This window comes from Eupeodes corollae, chromosome 3 (assembly GCF_945859685.1).
Source record: "Eupeodes corollae chromosome 3, idEupCoro1.1, whole genome shotgun sequence".
NCBI classification, from domain to species: domain Eukaryota; kingdom Metazoa; phylum Arthropoda; class Insecta; order Diptera; family Syrphidae; genus Eupeodes; species Eupeodes corollae.
The window spans coordinates 37094563-37119523 of NC_079149.1; the positions used below are offsets into that span (position 1 = coordinate 37094563).

At 35.7% G+C, this 24961-nt stretch overlaps 2 protein-coding genes across 5 annotated transcripts in view; one reads left to right on the forward strand and one right to left on the reverse strand.

Annotated features, from left to right (window-relative positions):
• The window catches only part of LOC129952521 (homeobox protein orthopedia), a 129621-nt gene extending 127129 nt beyond the window's left edge, over nucleotides 1-2492 (forward strand). For all 3 annotated transcript variants that reach the window (XM_056065132.1, XM_056065134.1, XM_056065133.1), the window contains one exon: nucleotides 1994-2492. In XM_056065132.1, the coding sequence (XP_055921107.1) occupies nucleotides 1994-2326 (333 nt within the window). In that variant the 3' untranslated portion in view covers nucleotides 2327-2492. The remainder of the gene's footprint in view (nucleotides 1-1993) is intronic.
• Nucleotides 2493-8844: 6352 nt separating this feature from the next.
• Nucleotides 8845-20152, reverse strand: LOC129950902 (calcium and integrin-binding family member 2). Of its 2 annotated transcripts, XR_008782111.1 has the most exons (5): nucleotides 19936-20152; nucleotides 19421-19455; nucleotides 9885-10150; nucleotides 9212-9555; nucleotides 8848-9159 (listed from the first exon to the last, which is right to left on the reverse strand). XR_008782111.1 is itself a non-coding variant. In XM_056062842.1 (4 exons), exons 1-4 carry the CDS (start codon nucleotides 19984-19986, stop codon nucleotides 9338-9340), a joined length of 570 nt encoding a protein of 189 aa, XP_055918817.1. In that variant the 5' UTR covers nucleotides 19987-20152; the 3' UTR covers nucleotides 8845-9337. The 2 variants fall into 2 exon arrangements, 1 of the variants encoding a protein (XP_055918817.1); XM_056062842.1 differs by having other exon boundaries at nucleotides 8845-9555.
• Between the last annotated feature and the right edge of the window lie 4809 nt (nucleotides 20153-24961).

Consider the following 24961-nt stretch of genomic DNA (forward strand, 5'->3'; position numbering starts at 1 on the left):
AGGCACATTTAAGAGTCCAAGTAAACATAAAAATAGTCTACGCAGGAAACGGATATTGTCTCAGAAAACTGCAATGAAGATTTAGTGCGTAAATCTTCCCCAGAAACACATTCGGTAACAGGGGCATCCCCAACAAACCCCCCTTTGACAGAGGCACCATCGACTTCAAGAGCTTATCGCAATAGACTGATGTTGCCAACAGTTGCCAAGGTATGTGATCGATACGGTTTATCGACGCGATCTGCTGCTGCTGTCGCTTCTGCTGTTTCGGCTGATGTCGGCTTGGTTTCTTTCAAAGATTCAACTCTTGTTATAGACAAAAAGAAGATCCACGGAGCTGTATCAAAATCATGTAAAGAAGCTTTAGAAGATGTTTGAGGTATTGCTATAAATAGCATTTACTTTGATGCAATAAAGGACAAGACCCTGATAAATGAGAAAATATTGGCGCGTTATTACCGTAAAGAAATAAAGGTCTTGGCACCGTAAAAGGGATTTTTACTTCCATCATAACCTTTTTAGAGAGTCAAGGTTGGAATTTAGATGACGTGCTTTGCATTGGATGTGACGGAACTGCAACTAACACTGGATGGAAGGGATGCGTCATTCAATATTTAGAGGAGTTCTTGAAGAGACCGCTGCAATGGTTTATTTGCATGCTTCATGCCAATGAGTTACCTCTTCGTCATTTATTCTTGACATTAGATGGTTGCACTTCGGGTCCTAGAGATTATTCTGGAGCTATTGGGAAACAATTAGCTGCTTGCGAAAGTAAAACCACCTTGAGTTTTTGTGCAGTGGCTCGTAATATGATTGACTTGCCAAAAAATATGGTTGATGAACTTAGTACGGATCAAAAATATCTTTATCAGATATGTCAAGCTGTATCTACTGGTTTCTGTTCTCCTGAGTTGGCAAACCGTCAACCTTCGAAAAATGGCGCACTCGAGATGGCTTACTTCAGCTAATCGCATACTGAGACTTTATGTTAGTACTCTTCGTCCATAAGAGAATTTACTATTGCTTATCAACTACGTCGTCAAAGTATACGCTCCAATCTGGTTCCGAACCAAGCGACAGGCGTCTTTTAAGGATGGAGGCAAACATATTTTCCAATTAATTATGTACTCTCGATATTTACCCGAAAATTTGAGATGTGTTGTGGATTCTGTTATAGAAAGAAATGCTTATTTTGCACATCCAGAAAACCTGAAGAATAAAAAAAGCTAGAGAAGCTGAAAATATCAACAAACGCTGGATATATAAACCACCAAAGATCAACTTCTCTGCTAAAGATTATACCGAAATTATTTTGTGGAACGAATGTCAGGTAACATCACCCCCGGTTCTTCGACATATTTCTTTTGAAGACCTTCACATCATGGCAAAAGATCAGAGCTTGGAAATTGTTGACTTTCCCTGTCACACACAATTTGTGGAAAGATGTGTTAAAATGGTAACAGAGGCATCACAGAGAGTAACTGACCCTACTTCTAGAGATGGCTTTATTAAAAACAAGTTGGAATCTCGAGTAGAAATGCCAAATTTTGGTCACAAAAATAAGTTTAATTTCTAAGGTTTTGTCATTAATAAAAAAATTGTTCTTGCTTATTTTCTTTTTATGTGATTTGTTTAGTTAATATTAATAATAAAATACGTTTAAAACTTAATTTTTGTATAGTTTTATTCAAACGGTTGAAGTATGTAGTAACATGAAATTTAAAAATCTTCAATGCCCGGTACCCCCCAAGATAACATATTCTTTCAGTTTTTGAGGTTTTCTTTATCTGTGTAAAATTACGAAAATTTTGATACCCCTTTTGATAGTGTAGCTGGAAAAAAAATGTTTCTCATACATCGACGGGACACTCTAATATTTATCCAAATAACACAAAACTTTATCAACAAATAAAGTTTGGTGGGACAATTCTGCTTTGAAAATGTCTTTTTTAGAGATTTCTACCACACTTAACGTTCTCTTATCCTATTTCAGAACCAGCAACAACAGCAAGCTGCTCAACAACACCAGCAACAACAACAACAATCTCACCAACAGCAGCAACAACAACAGCAACAACAACAACAACAGCAGCAACATCAACCCCCATCGCAACAATCCCACAATCAGGACACAAACAACCACCATCACATTGTATCGAATTGTCAAAGTCTTCAATCACCGACAGAGGGCGATGAGGATGTCTGGCGAGGACATAGCATAGCAGCGCTCCGTCGACGGGCTTCTGAACTAAATGCATCTTCAATACCTTCCTACTTGCATCACGCAACACACAACCAATACGAGCACCATAATTCGGTCTACTGAAATTTGTTGAAAAGCTTTGAAAGCTTTTCGGATTATGGCATAAACAATAATTGTGGAAATCATGATTTCCTATAAAATTGATGGGTTTTTGTGCAACAACCAACATTTAATAAATTGTATTATTCTAATTGCCACATGAGGTGCAAGTGAAAGAAAACAAACAAAACTTAAAAATAGCTAAATGAAAATTTTAAATGTTATAAAATTATTTTAATATTTTTTTTAAGTTTATAATTATTATTTAAACTAAACAAAAAAGGAATAAATTAAAGCAGTATTAAAATTAATTTGATTTTCTATTATTTTATTTTTTAATGAACAAGAGAATAAAATAAAAAATGAAGCTAAAAACTAAAATATAAAACAAAAAGATAACAATAAAAAAATGTAAAACTTAAATTTATAAAATAAATGAAACGGAAAAAGACTTAAAATAATGTATACGATGTTTTTGAAAAACAAATTTTACAAAATTTGTTTTTGCTTCACAAGAGAATTCTCATTGCCGATTTATGGGAATTCAACAGTTGTAGTATCCGCTAATATAAAATATAAATAAAATAAAAAATATTTATATATATTACAAAATAGATAAATAGGCTATATATTATTATATATACATATTTAAATGAATATTTTAAAATTTTCATATAAAAAATAGAATATTTCCTAAAATGTATACAAGAAGAAAATATAAAAACAATAAAACAAAAATTATTAAATCATGTAGAATGCATTTAAAATTATAATTAAAACTATATTAAAGAGATAATGAAGACAATGTTAATATTTATTGGCTAAGTCTAAATCTTTTGTGGTTTTCTTGTTTTCTAAATAAGTTTTTTTTTATTTTATTAAGTTTGAATTAAAATTTAGTTTTAGTAAGTTTTTTTTTAATAATTCAATCAATATGTATACAACAGTAAAGTGTATATATGCAATATATTTATTTGTGCAAATGTACAGATGTGAAATTTTTAAGATACATTTAAATGAAATTGAAAACAATAAATTTTATAATAAGATATTGAATGAAACAAAGCAAAAAAATAAAACACAAAAACTGTTTATGAAATAAAATGTTCGGTATACGAAATCTATATGAAATATAAATAATATAAAATTAAAAAAAGAAAAGAAAAAAACAGAATAAGTATCGTAGATATAAATAAATAAATATGTAATATTTATCTAATAAGTATATAAAACTGTATTAATAATAATAATAAAATAAAAATGATATATTAAATATAAATGTAATTACCTTTTTGTTAATTTTAAATACCTAAAAGATTAATAACATGATATTGAACGTTAAATGTTTCAACAATTTAAAATGCGAATTTGTGTGCTAGGAAGAAATTTTACAATTCCTTAATTTTTGTTTATACAATATTCAAAATATTGCTTAGAATTAAAAAAATGTAATTGGCTTTAAAAAAATAATTCCTTTTCAGAAACGGCTTTATTTTAAATTATTTTTTTTATTTATTAGGCCTATTACACTGGTAAAAACAAAATATCGTTTTTGGCCAAAAAAGCCTTCTTATAAGGATTAAGGTGTCCTGAGTCTGAGCTTTGATTTTTCACTGCACCACGTTTTTAAAATATGCCATCCTAAAGTGCTAAGTCAAAAATATCCTTTAACAATAAATTGTATTATTATTTTTTTAAGATACAAATCCTAATCTTCTAGAAACAATTTAAATCATTTTAGTACTTACTTACTTAAGGTGGCGCTACAGTCCTGTGTGAACTAGGGCCTCACCCAACAAACTTCTCCATCTAGCTCGGTCCCTACCTAGATGTCTATAGTTTTGCGCTCCAAGTTGGGTGAGGACACTTTTCACTTGTGCGCGCCTTCTGATTCGCGGTCTTCCTCTAATGCGCTGTCCTGTGGGTGTGGATTCGAAGACCGGGCCGGAGCATTGGTTTCCATGCGCTCTATGTGACGTAGCCATCTTAGTCGTTGAACTTTTACCCTTCTGGCTAAGTTTATGTCGCTTTACAGCCTTTACACCTCGTCGTTCCATCTTCACCTCCACTTCCCTTTCGATGAATACGGGACCGTAGATCACACGAAGAACTTTTCTCTCGAAACGACCAAAGGTGCTTTTATCCGCTTTTGTCATAGTCCATGCTTCTGCACCTTATAGCAGGACGGGGATGATAAGGTCTTATCATCTCTGACACTTTGGTCCTTCGAGAGAGGACTTTGCTACTCAATTGCTTTCAAAGCCCAAAGAAACAGCGGTTAGTAAGAGTTATTCTTCGTTTGGTCTCAGCACTGGTGTTGTTTTCTGCGTTAATAGGGGAGCCTAGTCCTTGACTACCTCAAAGTTACTTCTGTCAATGGTGACGTTTTGACCGAGACGTCGGTGTTGTAAGTCCTAGAAAAGTAAAGATAGTGCCTGTGTGATTGTGTTGACGCGTGAGCTATTCTTTCAAGTACGATTGCGTGACAGCGCATCACCTTGTCTTGATACTATCTGAAATTTTAAAAAACCTTGAAAGTATTTAAGACCTTTATGTTCTTGAGTAATTCGATTAAGAGTTAATTTTTAGTGCTGATTCTAATCTCAAAATATCGATTTTAGCTACGAATTCGTTATATGATCAAACACTTCCTTTATTCTCTTTCTGTTAGAAACTTGACGTGATACATTTATTTTGAAGTTGGATTCGAACTAAAGCAATCAAAAACCTTCGAAAAATTATAATTTGAATGTTGACCAATGTTATCAGTTTGAATTTTATGCGGAATTTTATAAGAGAAGGATATCTTTCAATTTTCCTGAATTTTGCATGTTTGGAATTCGTATTTGTATGTGCAAAGTGTATTGAACAAAGTGTTTTGATGTTTTGAAAACTTACATGCTTTCTGTTTGAAGAAAATTTATTTAAACTTAAAATTATTTATTGGTTTAATCTGCGAGTTACCAGCTCAACAGATGCAAAAATGAATAAATACAAAACAATTTTGAATTTTTTTCAAAGTCATTCTATGTCAATATTTTTTTTTTTTTCGACAGGAGGAAATCTTCAAAAGACACTTGGCAATATTCGACACCAAGTATTGTGGGACTCTTAACCACTGAAACCACCTCTTCACCAGGACCAATCTTGAAGGATCGACTCCAGATTTTTGTTCTTAATTTTGTACAATCACCTTGGAGGAAGTTTAAGCTTTTAATACTTTCTCATGTTTTTTTTTTAGACCATAAGCTCATGAGGCTTGGTTCTTCTAAATCTCCGAACATGGTTTCCTATATTCAAGACGGACTCCATTTCAGAAATAGTATGACTTTGAAGTCTCTGGTTGTGCGATACAGCGTATTTTTTAACAACTTCTGTAACCATTTCTATTTGTAAGTCACGATGTAGATCGGTAGTTCTTATGTTCCAAGGACGAAGGACTTTGTTTTGAAATTTTAGGTTGATTTCGGTATTTGTTTTCTTTGTACAGCCCCATTATTGGATTCCATAGGTCCAAACAGGCTTTAGTACTTGATTATACAGCATTATTTTGTTTTGGATTGATAAATAAGAGTTGTTACCAAGCTCTTCTTTTTGATGTGCTCTTTCCTCTTAAGCTTTGCATCTAAAGTCATTCCAAGGTATTTGGCCGTATTGGCGTAAGGTACAGCTTGATTACTAATGATTATTGGAATATTGTTTATCATTTTATTTGTAAAGTTTATGTGTAAAGATTCTGTTTCATTGAGTTTGATACGCCATTTTTCGGTCCAAGCTCCCACTGTGTCGACGGCATTTTGTAGTTTTACTGCTGCCTTAGAGACACATTTGTCGGGTACCAAAATTGGGGTATGATCAGCAAAAGTAGCCATTATGGTGTGATTATCAACTGGAATATCCCTTGTGTATAGTAAATACAGGGTAGGACCTAGGACACTTCCTACTGGTACACCGGCTTCTATTTTCTTCAATTCAGAGCATTCTTGATCGTACCTTACTCTAAATAATCGGTCTGAGATGTTCGATTTTAATATTTCAAAGTACTGTCTGGGAAGATCCCTTTGCAGTTTGTACTCAAATCCCTCATGCCAAATCTTACTTACTTACTAACTTAAGGTGGCGCTACAGTCCGGGGCGGACCTGGGCCTCAACCAACACGCGTCAGCCAGCTCGGTCCCTATCCAGCTGTCTCCAGGTTCGCACGGCAAGTTGGTTGAAGTAATTTTCCACCTGGGTGCGCCACCTGAGTCGCGGTCTTCCTCTACTGCACCGTCCCTCGTGATTGGATTCGAAGACCTTCCGGGCTGGATCGTTGATGTCCATCCGCTCTACATGACCTAGCCATCTTAGCCGTTGGACTTTGATTCTGTTAACTAGGTCAGTGTACAGCCCGTACAGTTCGTCGTTATATCTTCTCCTCCATTCTCCATCCATACGCACGTGACCAAAAATCTCCCGAAGAATTTTTCTCTCGAAGCATCCTAAGACGCTCTCATCTTTCTTTGACAGGGTTTATGACTCAGCGCCATAAATGAAAACCGGGATGATGAGTGTCTTATAGATGGTAATATTAGATGCTCGAGAGAGGACTTTACTTCTCCATTGCCTTCTAAGTCAAAGAAGCAGCGATTTGCAAGAGTTATTCTTCGTTTGATTTCAGCGCTGGTGTCGTTGTCCGTGTTAATAGCGGTTCCTACGTAGACAAAGTCCTTAACTACCTCAAAGTTATAGCTGTCCATGGTGGCGTTTTGTCCGAGACGTCGTTGTTCAGTGTCCTTTTTTGATGACAGCATATACTTGGTCTTGCCCTCATTGACCACTAAACCCATCTTCTTTGCTTCCGTCGCAACGCTCAAAAACGATCCACTGATATCACGCTTTGATCTTCCAATTATGTTAATATCATCTGCGTATCCGAGTAATTGGATGGATTTTTGGAAGATTGTGCCTCTAGTGTTGACGGTTGAGTTTTACACAATTCTTTCCAGAAGTCGCATGACAGTGCATCGCCTTGTCTAAAACCTTTTTTGACATCAAATGCATCGGTATAAGATCTTTTCCGACCTTGATAGAGCAGTGTGCATTCTTCATCGTCATTCTGCACAAACGGATAAGTTTGACAGAGATGCCAAAACTAGACATTGCTCGTAGAGCTCTTCCCTATAGATGCTGTCATACTCTTCTTTAAAATCAATAAAGAGATGGTGGGTATCGATTTCAAGCTCCTGGGTTTTTTCCAAGATCTGCCGTAGTGTGAATATTTGGTCGATAGTGGACTTTCCTGGTCTGAAGCCACTGACTGATAAGGACCAATCAGGTTGTTGACGAATGGCTTCAGAAGTTCACATAATATGGCAGAAAGGATCTTATACGCAATGTTAAGGAGACTGATGCCTCTGTAGTTGGCGCAGTTTATAGGGTCTCCTTTCTTATGTATCGGGCACACCACAGGCTCTTTAGATATGACCATTAAAGGTAACCTCATAGAACCAAATATAGAGATCTCTCTAATAACATGAAAAAAGTAAGGATATTACCTTCCAACTTATTTAATTTAGTACAGAATTTGGTTTGTTAAAATTTGATTAAACTAAAAAAGAATTAAGTAATTAATAACTGTATACAAAAATATACAAACTTGTACAAAAATTCTACTAAAAGGTGGTCAAATTTTCGTTTTCGACTTAAATATATTATGTTTATTATGGGAATATACAAGATATTGACAGAAAGTTAAGGTTCAACCTTAACTTTTAGAAGTTCTTTGAAGTGAAACAAAAAATATTTAGTGAAAGTTTTTTATGCCGTGAACTATCAAGATCCCAACAGGCACTTTTTTTTTAACTGGGGAAACTTTGTTTTGTTTTGATGGCAAAGGGTTTTCCAAGTTTGATTTTGACAGTATGCGGAGACCATGTAATTTCTTTTGTGTCAATTAGTAAAAACAAATCCATTTGGCAAGTTACAACAGTTACAACGTCAAACAACAATTGCAAATGATAAAAATTTGTTATCAAAATGACTGTGCTCATTGTGGGGTACAAGGAAGTCCTTCTAAGTCAACTAATTACCCCACGTGGGTCATATTTGAGTGCATCAGTGAACAATCAGCCAAAAACCATACGATAACGAAACGTGCCTCTCACAAGAACTTGGCCTACTGCCGACCACAACATGTCGAATTTTGGGGTAGTAATTTGGGCCTACACATTTTAGCTCACAAAATAAATTAATCTTCACTTTTATTTTTCTATCCTCAAAAATACGGAACTCACCTTCTTTTTTTAATTTTTACACCCACATATCTTCTAACGAACATATATCTTTTAAGTCCGTATCATTTCTTGGCTACCGAAAACAAGCTGAAAATAGGTATTTAGGTTGTCACATTCTTATTTATTTTTGAAAAATATTGACTTTAAAAATTGCTACCGGCCTTACGTTCACATGTTCACCTAACTCATAACTTCCTCATGTTTTTTCTTAGTTAAAAGGACTTTTAGAGCCACAAAGAAAACCAATACATGTTCTTAGTAACTTTTATATATACGAAAGCAAAAAAGAAACATATCTTTATTTTAAAATATAGAAGATACATAATTTTTTTTGTCATAACATGCTACAAGCCCTTCGAGGAAATATTTCATATAAACCTAAGTAACTATGTTTGGAGTATGTTCCGTCATGTATATATTGGACGTAGGTGTCTTGTCTACACACAGATTGTGTAGATTTAATATTATTTCACAACAATACGACCCACACGAAATTTGTGCACACATCATGTAGCTTCTGGAAAATCCTTCGAGATGCTCCTACACCTATAATCCTTCATACATGCCCAACAATTCACCAAACTATAGAAGAAAATACCATCAAAGTATGTAGGATTGTAGGTACCATTTATACCTAGAAGCAAGATTCGTCGAAGAATCTTGTCAGCATGCCACCACAGTATAGAGTAGAGTAGAGTAGAACAGAGCCCCAGCACAGCACAGCATAGGACAGCTGAAGCTGATGCTGATGCTGATGCACTTAAATCCTTATATGAAATGTCGATAGAAAATCTGGTGCCCTCAGGATAACATGCTCGAACTCCAGAAAGGACAATTGACCATCACCATCGACATCCGCCTCCTCGATAACTTTATCCGCAATCTGTTGCTGTTCTTCGGGGCTAAGGTCATTTTTTGTCATTGTTGTCAGAACAGATTTTAGGTCGGCACGTCCAATGAAACCATCCTGGTCGAAGTCTGTTCATTGTTGTCCTCGATAAAAAGTACAAAATCCCATTTTGTATTTAACAAAGATAGACCGAAGAAAAAAACCACCAAGACAAGCAAAAGGAGAAAGAAGAAAATGGAAAAACACAAGAAGGATATTATTTTTCCATCTTAAAGGACAAATTGTAAATATTTACGCAATTATTTATCTATTGAGAGATATAAACATATAAATAGAAATACAGTGACAAAAGGTATAGGTGCTCGAGATTCGAGCTTCACATACCTACAGAGATGCAATTGGTTTTCAATTACATTTGTGTATGCGCTATATGCGAATTCTGTTTTTGAAAGCTTACCATAAATTTTAAAAGCATAGAAAACCTTGATGTCCCTTGGCGCCTGTTCGCTGAATACGGAGAGAAAATCAAGGAAATCCTCAAACGACAAATTGCCCAGGCCATCACGGGAAAATGCTTCGCATATCCTGGTACGGAACGGATTTTCTTTTAGTTCGGGCAATTTCTCGATGCACTCACGTGGAACCCTGACACTAGATGCTTGTCCTTCGGTCATTTGGCGTGGCACCAAATCCGGTCGAATCTCTCGAAAACGTTTGTGTACCCTGTAGGATGACAAAAAAAAACTCATATATAACAACAACAAAACAAAAAAAGAAATACAAAACGTTTTTACTATTTGATTAAAATTGCATTGTAAATAAAAAAAGAGTTTAACAAAAAACACAAAGGATGGCAAAGAAAACATTGAAATTTTGAATACAAACAGTATCCTAGTTGTATAGCTTGTATAGGTATCAAGGGAAACATATAAAGTTGGTCATTTAGATTTTAGAAGATGATATGGACCTCCAGACTCTTTTGGAAGTTGTATTTGGGTGGTTATGGGGATAATGTAATTTTCTTTTAATGAACTATTTAGCTTTGATTTTATATGAGTTTAATTTCCAACTTCGTTTGCAACATTGATATTTTATGGACATTTCAGCTTAAAGCAAACAAAAATATATTTCGAATTTTGATCATTTAAAATCAACAACATTTTATAGTTATTTAAATATCTACTTCTAGAATAAATTGAACGTCTAAGATGCATGTAAGTACAGGGTCTTCCATTTTGAGGTTTCAAAAGTAAACGTAAATAAAGCACAAATAAAATATATTTTTTCACTATTTTTTTTTTATTATAAAGTTTTGAGAAATTTCTATTTTAAGCACTTTGAGGAAGATTCTTACTTCGATTCTATACGAAAGGCTTACCAATGTATGTTCCAAGCTGGTTTTCGGTCGGACTTCTCAACTATGGATCAAATTTTTGCTTTGACAAGCATTGCTAGAAAATCCATTGATAGAAAGAAAAAACTATAAGCTTGCTTCGTAGATTTCAGGGCAGCATTTGACAAAGTAAACAGACAGGTTTTGCTGTTCAAGCTTTCAACGATAGGAATCACCCGACAAATTTTTAACATGTACTCTAACTTTCTTTTATTACTTTTATCCCGAAAGTGGGTAGGCGAGGTCACGAATCCGCGAAGGATTTCAGACCAATAAGTTTAACATCTTTTGTGCTTAAAACCTTAGAGCGCATTCTTGATTACCATATTAGAGAAATCCTAGTTGGACTACCTCTCGAAAGCTCTCAGTATGCTTATCTTAAGGGCAAATCTACGGAGACTGCCCTCCATGAGGTTGTGCGTGCTGTAGAACAAACAATCCATTATAAAGAATTTACTCTTGCCACCTTCCTAGACATAGAAGGTGCTTTTAACAACGTCCTTACAGAATCCATAGAAGAATCGCTAGTTAAGTTCGGTGTAGAAGACTTCATTCGAGAATGGATTATTTCCATGCTCAGTGGTAGGAAGATTCGAGCCACTCTAGGCAATACAATCGCAATCGGTGGTGTCTTTTCGCCTCTTCTATGGCTTCTGGTAATGGAAACAATTCTCGTTAAATTAGAGAGATGTGGAGTGAAGGCGGTAGTCTATGCGGATGATTTGGTGCTATTGGTGTCAGGAAAGTACACCTATGTGTTTAGTGAAATCACGGAGTCATCTTTGAAGAAAGTACCGCCCTTCACGCTACCTCGACTCAACGGTCAAATCCTATCATTGTCTTCCAGTGCAAAATATTTGGGAGTTATACTCGACCCTAAACTGAAATGGAAACTAAATATTGAAGTACGGGTTAAGAAGGCCCGTATAGCCTTCTACGCCTGCAGCAAGACTTTCGGCAAAAAGTGGGGACTTCAGTCGAAGATGATTTTATGGACGTAGACAGCCGTAGTACGCCCAATCTTAACATATGGTTCGATTGTGTGGTGGCCTGCTCTTAGCAAAGCCTATAATATTAATAAGCTAAAGAAGGTTCAGAGAACAGCTTGCGTCGGCACCACAGGGGCCATGCGTACTTGCCCAACGGACGCCTTAAATGTTATTTTGGATCTTCTACCAATCGACCTTTTTATTAAATACATAGTTTCCTGCAGCGCTATTAGGCTGAAGGAATCAAATAGCTGGTTGTCAAAACCTTTCGGTCACAGCAACACCGCGAAATTAATTCCCTCAGATATTATCTCGGTAGACACTGACTACTGCACTCCTACTTTGAACCTTAGTAAGGGTTTTAAGTTTATTTTCCCATCGAGAAAATATTGGGAGGATGACATCGTGTCGATAGGTTTCGACACAACCATCTTTTCTGACGGCTCAAAGATGGAGTGCGGAGTTGGTTCTAGGATCTTTTCTGAGTCCCTAAATGTAGCCAAATCTTTAAGGCTTCCTGACTTTGCTAGCGTTTTTCAGGCTGAACTGCTGGCAATAAGGGAGGCATGTAAGATACTTAAACAAAGCCCAAACCAAAACCGAAATGCGGCTATCTTTACAGACAGTCAGGCAGCTGTCAAAGCCATTAACTCGGCCACATCCTTATCTTAATTGATCCAGCAATGTCGCGATGAGCTTGCGAGCCTGAATATTAACCTCGGTGTCACCCTGATCTGGGTTCCGGGCCATAGTGGTATCGTGGGAAATGAACGGGCTGACGAGCTGGCCAGGCAAGGAAGGTGGAGCAATTTACCCAACTGCATTATATCTAGGAAGATATGGCCCACCTATATTAAACCCGTACAAACGATCTTCTATGCAGCACAAGGTAAGACATAGCCAGGATTGTTGCGGTTTGCACCGGACATTGGCCTATAGGAGTTCACGCAGAGAAGTTGGGTATCTCTTACAACCCCTTTTGCCGTAGCTGTAGTGACCAAAGAGAAAGTGAAACGATAATCCATTTCCCCTGAAAATGTCCTGCTTTGGCAAACACTAGAATGAAATACTTTGGAAAAGCATTCTTTCACGAACTTGATGAGCTATCTGAGAAAAGATTAGAGATCTAATCTTTTTTCTCAGTGCGACAAAATGGCTCTAACATAATCGCGCTAGGTAGCTTTGAGATCGCCAGTTCTACCTACCTACCTACTCTAACTTTCTTCTGTTTCATCTAGTGCATCTGTATAGGATGGAACGGACTTCTCAGAATGGTTTGAAACAACTGCAGGTGTTCCACAGGGCTGTATTTTAAGGCCATTACTTTTTGCTTTGTTTGTTGACGACATTTGTGATATACTCCCAGGAGGGATATCGTTTGCTGATAAAGAAATGAAAGTTCTGTTATATGCTGATGATTTAGTACTGCTCGCCGGAAACCCTTACATTCTGCAATTACAAATAAACAGGCTGAATGCACTTTGCGAGAAATGGGGGTTAGTATTCAATGCCAGAAAGCCAAAGGTGATGATTTCTGAAGCACGTCAAAGGAGAAGACAACCCGACGAAAAATAGTCTCTTAATAATGTAAACATCGACGTTGTGCAAGAATTGACGTACCTGGGCGTTTGGATTACACACAATCTCAATTTTTAAAAACATGCCAAACAAAAAAGTTATGATGTAAAACTAGCCTTGAGTATGATGTTTACTAAGTTCTTTGCCAACCAAGATATCGATCTTGCGTCAAAATACCGTGTTTTTCATACAACGGTCAACACTTGTATGTGCATGGTGCCACGGTTTTCGGGTATATAATGTAAATCTCGAGACGTTTGAATCGGTGCAGAGATATTACTTAAAACGAATATTCAGACTACCTAACTCAATGCCTAACTATGCTATCTATGTGGAATCTGGTAAAATGCATCTGTATACATAAGAAATCCAAAAGCCAACTATGATTATTTGATAAAGGTCATGAGAAGAAATGGAACAAGTCTTCACAAGTATATCATCACAAGACTTTTGCAAACTAACGCTTCTCCATTCAAAGACTGGAATGAACTAGATCATTGTTATGCAGCTCATCTATCATTATTGGAGTCAAATGTTGATGGATGGCAGGGTATTTTTGCGGAGGTTACTGCGAAAATAGACGAAAAGACTTATAACCAACATCTATTAAGAGCGAATTCAACATTGTCTAGGAGCACATATAAGAATCTCAATCACCAAATTTCTTCAGGAATGAACTATTTTCATAATGAATACTCGGCTGAAATTATAATCTATATATTAAGAGCAAGTGTTGAAGTTCTTAACTTAAACTTTGTGCCTCATCGAGCAGATTTACCCCAAATCTGTTGCAATAGAAGAGAAAATGAAGATATAAACCATTTCATTGCCATTTGCCCAATGCTGCAGGAAATCCGCCGACTCTATTTTGATGAGAGCTAAATTTCCCCAAGTAGATTTTACTAAATATTAAACGGAGGACTAGGATGGTGTACTTTATATAATTATTGTAAACACGCATTAAAGTTCCGCAACAGTTTCGATATTTAGATCCTTAAAAAATCCAATCAAATCGTATTCTTCAATAGCAGCCAAAAAAAGTCGGTTATCATATGATCATAACGCTCTGAATTGACGGTGACAGTCGTTTAAGAAGAAGTAATTTCCTATCACATCTCCGGATAAAAGACTGCTGTAAAGCAGTCCTAATTTTTGAGAACGACATATTTTAAAGAAAGAACATTTTCAGCATTTTCTGTAGACTAAGGAAATTGTATTAATGTACATATATTGGTCATACAGTACCCGTGGCATGATGGTGAGGTCTTGGCTTCGATCCCTGCCTGTGCGACCTAAAGTTTTATTCACGGGTACTGCCTCTTGTGAGGAATTTTCAAATTCTCCAAGAGTAATTGTTGTCATGAAAAAGTGCTTTCTCAAATTAATCGTTCTGATTCGACATATTAACTGTAGGTCTCCTCCATCCCTGCAATTACTCGCACACAGGAATGGTTGAAAGTTTTAAGTCACTAGGGCCTGGTTCACTACGGACTGTAGACTTAGCCCGGGTTAAGAAATATCATGAGTTGAGAAAAAAACTTAAGTGTTTGCATATTAAGTTGAGTACTAAATATAATAAATAATTTTTAAAAGATTCTTGACTTTGGTAGGAAAAGATTACAAATGATATTAGATTCTCTAATGCATTGAGTTAGAGGCTCATTGAAACCATAGTTTACTCTATGATAGGGTTCATGAAATAGAATACAAGATCGCATTTGCCTATACAGACCATATATGTATATCGACTAAGGACAAACATAAAGGGCCGTTTATATGAGATGTAATAATATCACATATGAACACAACTAAAAACTACCAACGGCGAATATCAAGTGGTGTTAGACCAACTAGTTTACATATAGTTTCATAAGGAGGCATTTCCATGTTCCAACTTAGTCGGTGAACTACAATGCACGACCATTTTTTCTGAATCCTTTCAATCCTTAAACAGTGAGTTTTATAAAAAGAATTGTAAAGTACTAAGCAGTATTGAAGGGAAGATCTCATATAAGCATAAAATAATGACTGAAGGGTAAATGGATCTTTACACTCTTTTGAGTTGCGAACCAAAAACCCTACCATAGTATTTGCTTTGGCAACCTCAAAATCAATGTGGGAGTTAAAGTTTAGTTTGTAATCAAATATTACACCTAGATCTTTCTTTTCTCTAAGCTTAGTAACTTGTGTTTTATTTATTTCGTATTCAAAACAAATTGGACTAAGACTACGAGAGAAAGATAAACATTGAAATTAAGAAACATGTAAGAAAAGCTGGTTAGCGAGGACCATACCTATAAGCGTTCAAGGTCACTTTGAAGTAACAGACAATCGTCCAACGATTTGATGCAGCGGAAAATGTTGACATCATCCGCAAACATTAGGCAGAGATAATTGTTGATAACCGTTGGTATGTCATTGATTAATATCAGGAATAGAAGGGGTTCTAAGTGACTTCCTTTAGGAACACCAGATGTTACATGAGTTACTTCAGAAAATAAATTATTAACGCGGACTAACTGTGTTCTACGAATGAGATAGGACGCAAACCATTTTAAACTTTTTGAATGGAATCCGCAAGATTCCACCTTTTTTAATAATATAAAATGGTTGACCCTATCGAAAAACTCCGTAAAGACTACATCAGTTTGAAAATCATTTTCGAGATTTCTAGTGATTTGGTTACAAAAAATAGCTAGGTTTGTTGTAGTGGATCTGCCAGCTATAAATCCATGCTGAGATGACGCAATCGTTTCTTTAAGAATAAAGGTTAGTTTTTCATAAACTATTTTTTCGAAAATTTTGGTAATCGTATACAATTTACTCATAGAACGGTAATTAGAAACATCCTCTTTAGAGCCAGATTTATGGATGGGAATATTATAGGAAATTTTCCAATCGTCAAGAAAAAGGCCCTTTTCGAGAGAAATATTGAGCAGTAGAGTTAATGGCCCTGAAAAACCAACAGTTTTTCAATACAATTGGTAGGTCTCAGTTGACTATAATCATTGAGATCCCTTAGAGCTGACTCAAAATCTTTACAGCTTAGGTTTAAGCTTCCTATATTGATGGAATTATTACTTATAAGCTTATAACTGATGAATAATTTTAGGGAGCACATAGAGGTTAGTAAACCGATTACAAAAAATTTGCAAAGAGGTTGCATATAATATTTATGCTAGTGGATGTAGTCCCTTAATACTGTTAGAGCATTTTTTGTTATTTATGTACGACCAAATATGTTTGCTATTTTGTTTCAAGCGAGATTCAATACGACACAGATAATCCTTGTACAAAAATGTATGTACAAAATCAAATTATTTTTGAAGACGTAGATAGTTACTCCGGAATGCATTATCATTGAAGGAAATTCGATATAATTTATACGATTTATTCTTTTGGTTACTTAAGTTTGATAAACATTTATTCCACCAACGTGGCTTTGAATTATTAAATACAACGACTTTAGGTACAAACAAGTTTATTGCTTCTTTAGTTTTATGGATCCCAGCAGTAAATTTTATTGATCCGTGAGCTCATAATTATAAGCTATAAAGTAATTGTACTTACAAAAAATTAGTTTGAAACCAACTGTACAGCTTTGGGAGAACTAAAATTGGATGTTAAGGGGAACCACTTCCTTAACAGAAAGGTAAGTCATTCATTAAAATAAGGAAAAGAAGTGGCCCAAGACGGCTACCTTGGGGAACACCTGAGGTTATACAAATTGGACTTGAAACCATATTTTCTATTCTAACAAATTGAATACGATTCTTAAGATAAGAGTCCAACCACTTCAAAAGATTTGAATGAATACCAAAAGAAATTAATTTTCTCAACAAAATTGAGTGATTTACTGTATCAAAAGCTTTTGCAAAATCTGTACATCAATTTGGAGACCTTTTTCAAATTTATTTAAAAAATAATTGGAGAAAAGTGGCAGATTGTTGGTTGTTGATCTTCCAGATACGAAACCGTGTTCAAATCTGTTCTTTCATGAGGAAAGCTAACTTGTTGTATATCAATTTCTCGAACACATGATAATTTAGAAATTGGACGATAATTGTTAATATGATGCTTCGATCCAGATTTATGAATTGGAGTTTAAAATGATTTTTCCACACTGATATGACAAAAAGCACATTTTTTAATTATAATCGGACCTGGATTTATGTCTTTGTTCAAACTCAAAAGGCCACTTTCTATTTCAGACATATTTAGCTCTATTTGCCCAATATTCACCTTAAAATCTTTGAATAAAAATTACCTATTACTTGAAGTAGCTTCGTCAGATCTGGTGTAATTTTAATGAGCAAATGAATTACAAATAGATGAAAGTTCTGAATGTGTTGAATCAAGGTAATGCATATTACTAGGAATGCCACAAGAAGATTTTTTTATATCAACTGTCGATTTCATATTATCAATAAAATAATCATAGAATTACGTTTAATTGAAAGAATTAAAATTTTAGTGCCACTGTATATCGGACATATAACTCGCTATGCCTTCGAAATTAGCTTTTGTGTGATTAAATTTTACCTTACTCATATTTGAAGATTTACTGCACAAATTTCTATATATGGTTTCAATATCTTAAATTGTACCTTACTGCAAATGTTTCAACTAGAAATGTGATATATTTCCAAATTTAAAACGCAATTTCGAAGGTATTAAAAAGGTTCATATGCGAAACAGTATTTTTATAATCGTATGTAATTATAATGATTAACAAATTATACTTCAATTTCGCTTTTTTTTAATTTGGCTAATAACTTTACAGAAATAATTTTTTTTTACATCAACTTTTACTCCAATCTCTCAAGTCATCAATTCGAAAGTTTTTTTTCTCGTATTAATATGGAGTTTTAAATCCTCCAAATTTGGATCTGATTATGATATCTTTAACACATTTGGTTTAAAAAAAAAATCACATTTCTTAAAAAAATCCCCATATTCTTAATATCGTCAAAGAATTGCTTGATTCTTGCAAATTGCTGAACCACGAAAGTTGGGAGATTTCGAACTTACTGTTTTAATTCGGAAAAAATTAAAAAAAATGTTATTAAAATAGAAAATGCATGGGTCTACTCTTCGAAGAGTTGCAAAATCATTAATAAGTATGTTTTTGACGTTAGGTAAAAAGGTCTTAAGTAAAAAAGTTGCATTTTAGGTTTTGCTTTGGTTGAACTGAATTTAGTTCTGTAACTGCTTACGTTGAGCAAAATTGTTAACTAGCGCATTGATTAAGTCTTTAGAAAAAAAAAAAAAAAATGCAGAAAAATCATACATGCAGTTTGATTAAGTTCATTTAAACCTTTGTGACAAGTTTCTAACTTGAGTCCTTTTTCCCTAACGTCAAAGATTTCGTGTCATCAAATTTATAAAAAGCACTTTAGTCCCTCTATTTCTGAAGTCACTTGCACACAGGAATGGTTGAGAGTTGTATTAATGTAAGTACCATATCCCTGATTCTCGGCGACCTGTTACGCCATCTAGTTTATCTATTTACTTAGGTATTAATGTACAAACAAAATGGTAAAACCCGAAATCCGAACAAAAAATTTAAACAACGCATTAAATTAACTTAATTACTTTAACCTTAGTTTCGTTTAAACACAAGAACATGACTCTGCACTTATGTAACTATATGAACGGGCTACGAATTCAAGACTTTACAATCTTATTAGAAACAAAATCAATGTTAAAATGCTCACATTTACTCAAGGACTTTCACTAAGAAGCACACCATACAAAAATAGGTTACAAAGACACTCCATCAACAACAATATAGTACCTACCTCTAGTGTAGAGATTTAAGTAATCCTTTTTCTGAAGATATACTTCAACGTGTACCTAATAACGAAAATGCACTCTTCAAGAAGTCAACACACAAAACTATACAACACACCAAAAAAGAACGGATTATTTTTGAGAAAAGTAAAAATAAATAGAAAAAAAACCTCAAGACCACTGCATCACTCTAAAGACTAAGCACTCACAAATATACATCACTGTATTAAGCTAATTTACCGTAAAATCTCCTTTCGTGTAAAAAACGTACAATCCTTGTTGTAGGTATAAGCAAGTCCGCAAGATAAAATAACGAACGTTTTTGTTTTTGTTGTTGTTGTTGTTGTTGTTGTTGTTGGTAATGGTGATGTGTTTTTGTTCCCGTTCCCAAATGCGCCGTTGAAAGTTGAAAGTTTTTGTTACCCCAAATTGGTTGGTACATGGTCACCGGGACACAAGTTGTTCGGTTTATCCCAAAAGTATATACCGCAACATCCGCATACATGTATGTTTATAGGAAAGCAAGAAAAAGGATAAAAGTTGCAAGGATAAATGTTGAAGACAGCCATGACTTTCAGCAAAAATTTCAAGTGTGTAGAGATTGTTCTCTAACATTATATAGAAGTAAGTAGTGTATAAATGTCTCTTCTCTGCTGCCATGAGGCGAGGACACCATCAGGACACAGGATACAGGACATAGGTGTATATACACTATACACTGCAACTGCATTCTTATGCTCTCAAGTGGAAATCACCTGGTAATCGTCCAATTGCTGTTCGGTGAATGTAACAATTTTGTTGCCCATTCTTGTGAAAGGAATTCCAATGCAATATATTTATTCGTCCAGTCTTCTAGTTTCAGTTCTAGTTCTAGTTCTTCTATTAAGAGTCCTCTCAAGGGGAATATCCTTATGGATGTGTCACGTTCGTTGAGAGACTGAAAAATACTAAAAGCTAAAACCGTGTAAGACAGCCAGTTGAGCAGTTTGTGTTGTGGTGATGCGGTATATGTGTCTTTATAGGTTGTGTTTTGTAACGTATCTAACCAACCTATATTATAAGAATGGAATGGCGAAGTCTTCTTTTCTATATTTATATGGAAATTAATTAAGGAGTGGTCCTTATATTCTCCCGCTAGCTCAAATGCTTATAGTTTTTATATGAATTGTCTGTATTGTCGTGCATGAAGGACATGGAGTAAAAAGGAGCTAGTGGTGTGGCACTTAGGTGTGGCATCCTGTCGAGTTGGGGAAATATCAAGAAATATGAATTTTTCGATATCATGTTATGGTTCCGTGTTTTTTTTATTTTCCTAGAAATTATTATAGATGAAGACGCTTTTGGAACATGACCATGAATTAACGGGTGGTAATATTTATTGATTTTTATCCTTAGGACCAAACGCTGTTGGCGGTCTCCAAAATTAATGGTTTATCGTAGTTCGTATATAAAATAGGGGCTAGAACTGGGATTCTGCTGTTTCATTACATTGTTTTGCTAATAAGAGAAAATTGTTAGCTTGTAAGTGTTTTTGGTTCCGTTAAGTGTGTAATGTATGATTTGAACAGGTTATTATAAGGAATGTTTATTGTTTATAGGTATATTTGTGTTAAAGCTTCAAAGGCAGTTAAATACTTTTTGAGTAGGTACAATCATTTGAATGAGAAGAACCTGAAGGAAAAACTTTTGACTTAGAAGCTAATAAATCGTAAGGATGTAGAGGTGGCACGTAATTAGGTAGGTAGAAATGGCGATCTTAAGGCAACCTAGCCTGAGATCCAGTTAGGGCTGTAGTGCACCGTTTTGATACCAAAAACTCATTTGACCTTTGATTGAAAGGGATAGATTGATAGAGAAGCTTTATAGCGATTATGTTAGAGCCATTTTGTCGCATTGAGAAAAAAGATAAGGTCTCTAATCTTTGTCTCAGATAGCTTATCAAGTTTTTGAAAGATGCTTTTCCAAAGTATTTCATTCTAGTGTTTGCCAAAGCAGGACATTTGCAGAGGAAATGGATTATCGTTTCACTTTCTCTTTGGTCACTACAGCTACGGCAAAAGGTGTTGTCTAGGAGATACCCAGCTTCTCTGCATGAACTCCTATAGGCCAATGTCCGGTACAAACCGCAAAAATTCTGGCTTTGTCTTGCCTTTGTCTGCATAGAAGATCGTTTGTACGGGTTTTGTTATAGGTGGGCCATATCTTCCTAGATATAATGCAGTTGGGCAAATTGCTTCACCTTCGGTTTGATTCAGCTTGGTAGAGAGAAAAGATTTTACCCTTCATAGCACCAAGAGGAATGTTAACCATTTCCGCAAGTGAGCTATGAAGTGCCGATTCTTGCCTGGCTGGCTCGTCAGCCCGTTCATTTCCTACGATACCACTATGGCCCGGAACTCAGAAGAGGGTTACACCAAGGTTAATATTCAGGCTCGCAAGCTCATCGCGACATTGCTGGACCAATTTAGATAAGGATGTGGCCGAGTTAATGGTTTTGACAGCTGCCTGACTGTCTGTAAAGATAGCCGCATTTCGGTTTTGGTTTGGGCTTTGTTTAAGTATCTGACATGCCTCCCTTATTGCCAGCAGTTCAGCCTGAAAAACGCTAGCAAAGTCAGGAAGCCTTAAAGATTTGGCTACATTTAGGGACTCAGAAAAGATCCCAGAACCAACTCCGCACTCCATCTTTGAGCCGTCAGAAAAGATGGTTGTGTCGAAACCTATCGACACGATGTCATCCTCCCAATCTTCTCTCGGTGGGAAAATAAACTTAAAACCCTTACTAAGGTTCAAAGTAGGAGTGCAGTAGTCAGTGTCTACCGAGATAATATCTGAGGGAATTAATTTCGTGGTGTTGCTGTGACCGTAAGGTTTTGACAACCAGCTATTTGATTCCTTCAGCCTAATAGCGCTGCAGGAAACTATGTATTTGATAAAAAGGTCGATTGGTAGAAGATCCAAAATAACGTTTAAGGCGTCCGTTGGGCAAGTACGCATGGCCCCTGTGGTGCCGACGCAAGCTGTTCTCTGAACCTTCTTTAGCTTATTAATATTATAGGCTTTGCTAAGAGCAGGCCACCACACAATCGAACCATATGTTAAGATTGGGCGTACTACGGCTGTCTACGTCCATAAAATCATCTTCGACTGAAGTCCCCACTTTTTGCCGAAAGTCTTGCTGCAGGCGTAGAAGGCAATACGGGCCTTCTTAACCCGTACTTCAATATTTAGTTTCCATTTCAGTTTAGGGTCGAGTATAACTCCCAAATATTTTACACTGGAAGACAATGATAGGATTTGACCGTTGAGTCGAGGTAGCGTGAAGGGCGGTACTTTAGTTTTGGTGGTAAAGAGCAACAGTTCAGTTTTACTTTGGTTGCTGCTAACTTTCTTCAAAGCTGATTCCGTGATTTCACTAATCACAGAGGTGTACTTTCCTGACACCAATAGCACCAAATCATCCGCGTAGGCTACCGCCTTCACTTCACATCTCTCTAATTTAACGAGAATTGTATCCATGACCAGAAGCCATAGAAGAGGCAAAGGACACCACCCTGGGGTGTTCTCCTACTCACGTGTTTTGTTGCAATTGTATTGCCTAGAGTGGTTCCAATATTCCTACCACTGAGCATGGAAATAATCCATTCTAGCACTTAATTAACTATGGTAAATGTTTAAAACGTAAGTAGAATGATTCACTCATACTGTATTGAAGAATGAGAACCTTTCTCTCGTACAACAGAGAACGATACAACACAGAGCTCCGTAGCCTAAGAAATGCACGTATCAAGCTTTGGATATCTCTTTACAGTCCAAAACTGATACCGACCACAACACAACAACTATCTTCTCGCCTGTTATTCTTTCTCTAAATTAAGGGAATCCCTTTATAACCAATACCTTAACCAAATGGAAAATAACCTTCTTTCTGATGCAAGGACATTTTTCAAGTTTATAAATGTCAAACGAAAATCTGGTGGGTTTCCACCTTCAATGAGTTTCTCCAACAACCATATCAAATCTATTTACTAAATACTTTAGCAAATCATATACTGAAAATCTTCATGATCCTGATCCACACTACTTTATTTATTTAGATGGCTGCAGTCCAAACTCTCTTTCATCTTTTACAGTAACTGTAGAAATGGTACTTGCCAAAATCGTAAGCCTCAAAGAAATCTTTAGCCCTGGTCCTGATGGCGTCCCATCAGTTGTTTTTAAAAAAAGTTTGCATTCTCTGTCAAAGCCTCTAACTCCACTCTTTGAACACTCTCTCTCCTAGGTGTGTTTCTCCATATATGGATAGATTCATTTATATTTACCATTCATAAACAAGGCAATACAACTGAAATTAACAATTAAAGACCTATTGCTAAACTTTCATGCATTTCAAAACTTTTTGAAAGCTTAGTTTATGATTCTTTTTATTGCAAGTCTTTATTCACTCCCGCTCATAATGATTTTCTTAAAGGTAGATCAACTACGACTAACTTAATTTAATTTATATCCAAAGTTTTGTCAGCCCTCGAGAATAGCAAAGAAGTTGATGTCGCATACACTGATTACAGCAAAGCCTTTGACAAAAAATCCCATAATATAATGTATCTCAAACTAAGAGCCCTAGGCTTTCCGTCTATATTTATAAAGTGGATATGCTCCTATCTTCCGAATAGAACTTATAGAGTCCTTTTCAATAGCTCAGTCTGCAGTTCTACACATGCAACTTATGGAGTCCCACAGAAATAATGAAGTTTAAAAATTGCCGACTTTTCATACTCTGGGACGCATACTAAGCGAGATATTCGATTTTTTAGGTTGGAACATGCATTTTTGCCGAAAACTTGTTGTAAAGTTGGTGCTGTGCCCATCTTTGAATAGGAACAATTTTACAACAAGTTATGAGCAAAAATGCATGTTCAAACTTTAAATGCGAATATCTCACTTAATATGTGTTCCAGAGGGTCAAAAGTTGGCAGTTTTTGATCCCCATTATTTCTCGATCTAGACAACTTATAGAGCTGAAATTTCAGGATTGTGATCTAGGAATCATTGCCTTTCCATTGCTGTGCCTATCTTTGAATTTGACCAATTATACAAAAAGTTATGGGCAAAAATGCATGTTCAAACTTTAAATGCGAATATCGCACTTAATATGCGTCCCAGAGGGTCAAAAGTCGGCAATTTTTGATCTCCATTATTTCTCAATTTAGACTACCTATAGGGCTGAAATTTCAGGATTGTGATATAGGAATCATTCCCTTTCCATTGCTGTGCCTATCTTTGAATAAGACCAATTTTACAACAAGTAATGGGCAAAAATGCATGTTCAAACTTAAAATGCGAATATCTTGTTAATATGCGTCCCAAAGGGTCAAAAGTCGGCAGTTTTTGATCCCCATTATTTCTCGATCTAGACTACTTATAGAGCTGAAATTTCAGGAATGTGATCTAGGAATCATTGCCTTTCCATTGCTGTGCCTATCTTTGAATAAGACCAAATTTACAACAAGTTATGGGCAAAAATGCATGTTCAAACTTTAAATGCGAATATCTCGCTTAATATGCGTCCCAGAGGGTCAAAAGTCGGCAATTTTTGATCTCCATTATTTCTCGATCTAGACTACCTAGAGGGCTGAAATTTCAGGATTGTGATCTAGGAATCATTGCCTTTCCATTGCTGTGCCTATCTTTGAATAAGACCAATTTTACAACAAGTTATGGGCAAAAATGCATGTTCAAACTTTAAATGCGAATATCTCGCTTAAAATGCGTCTCAGAGGG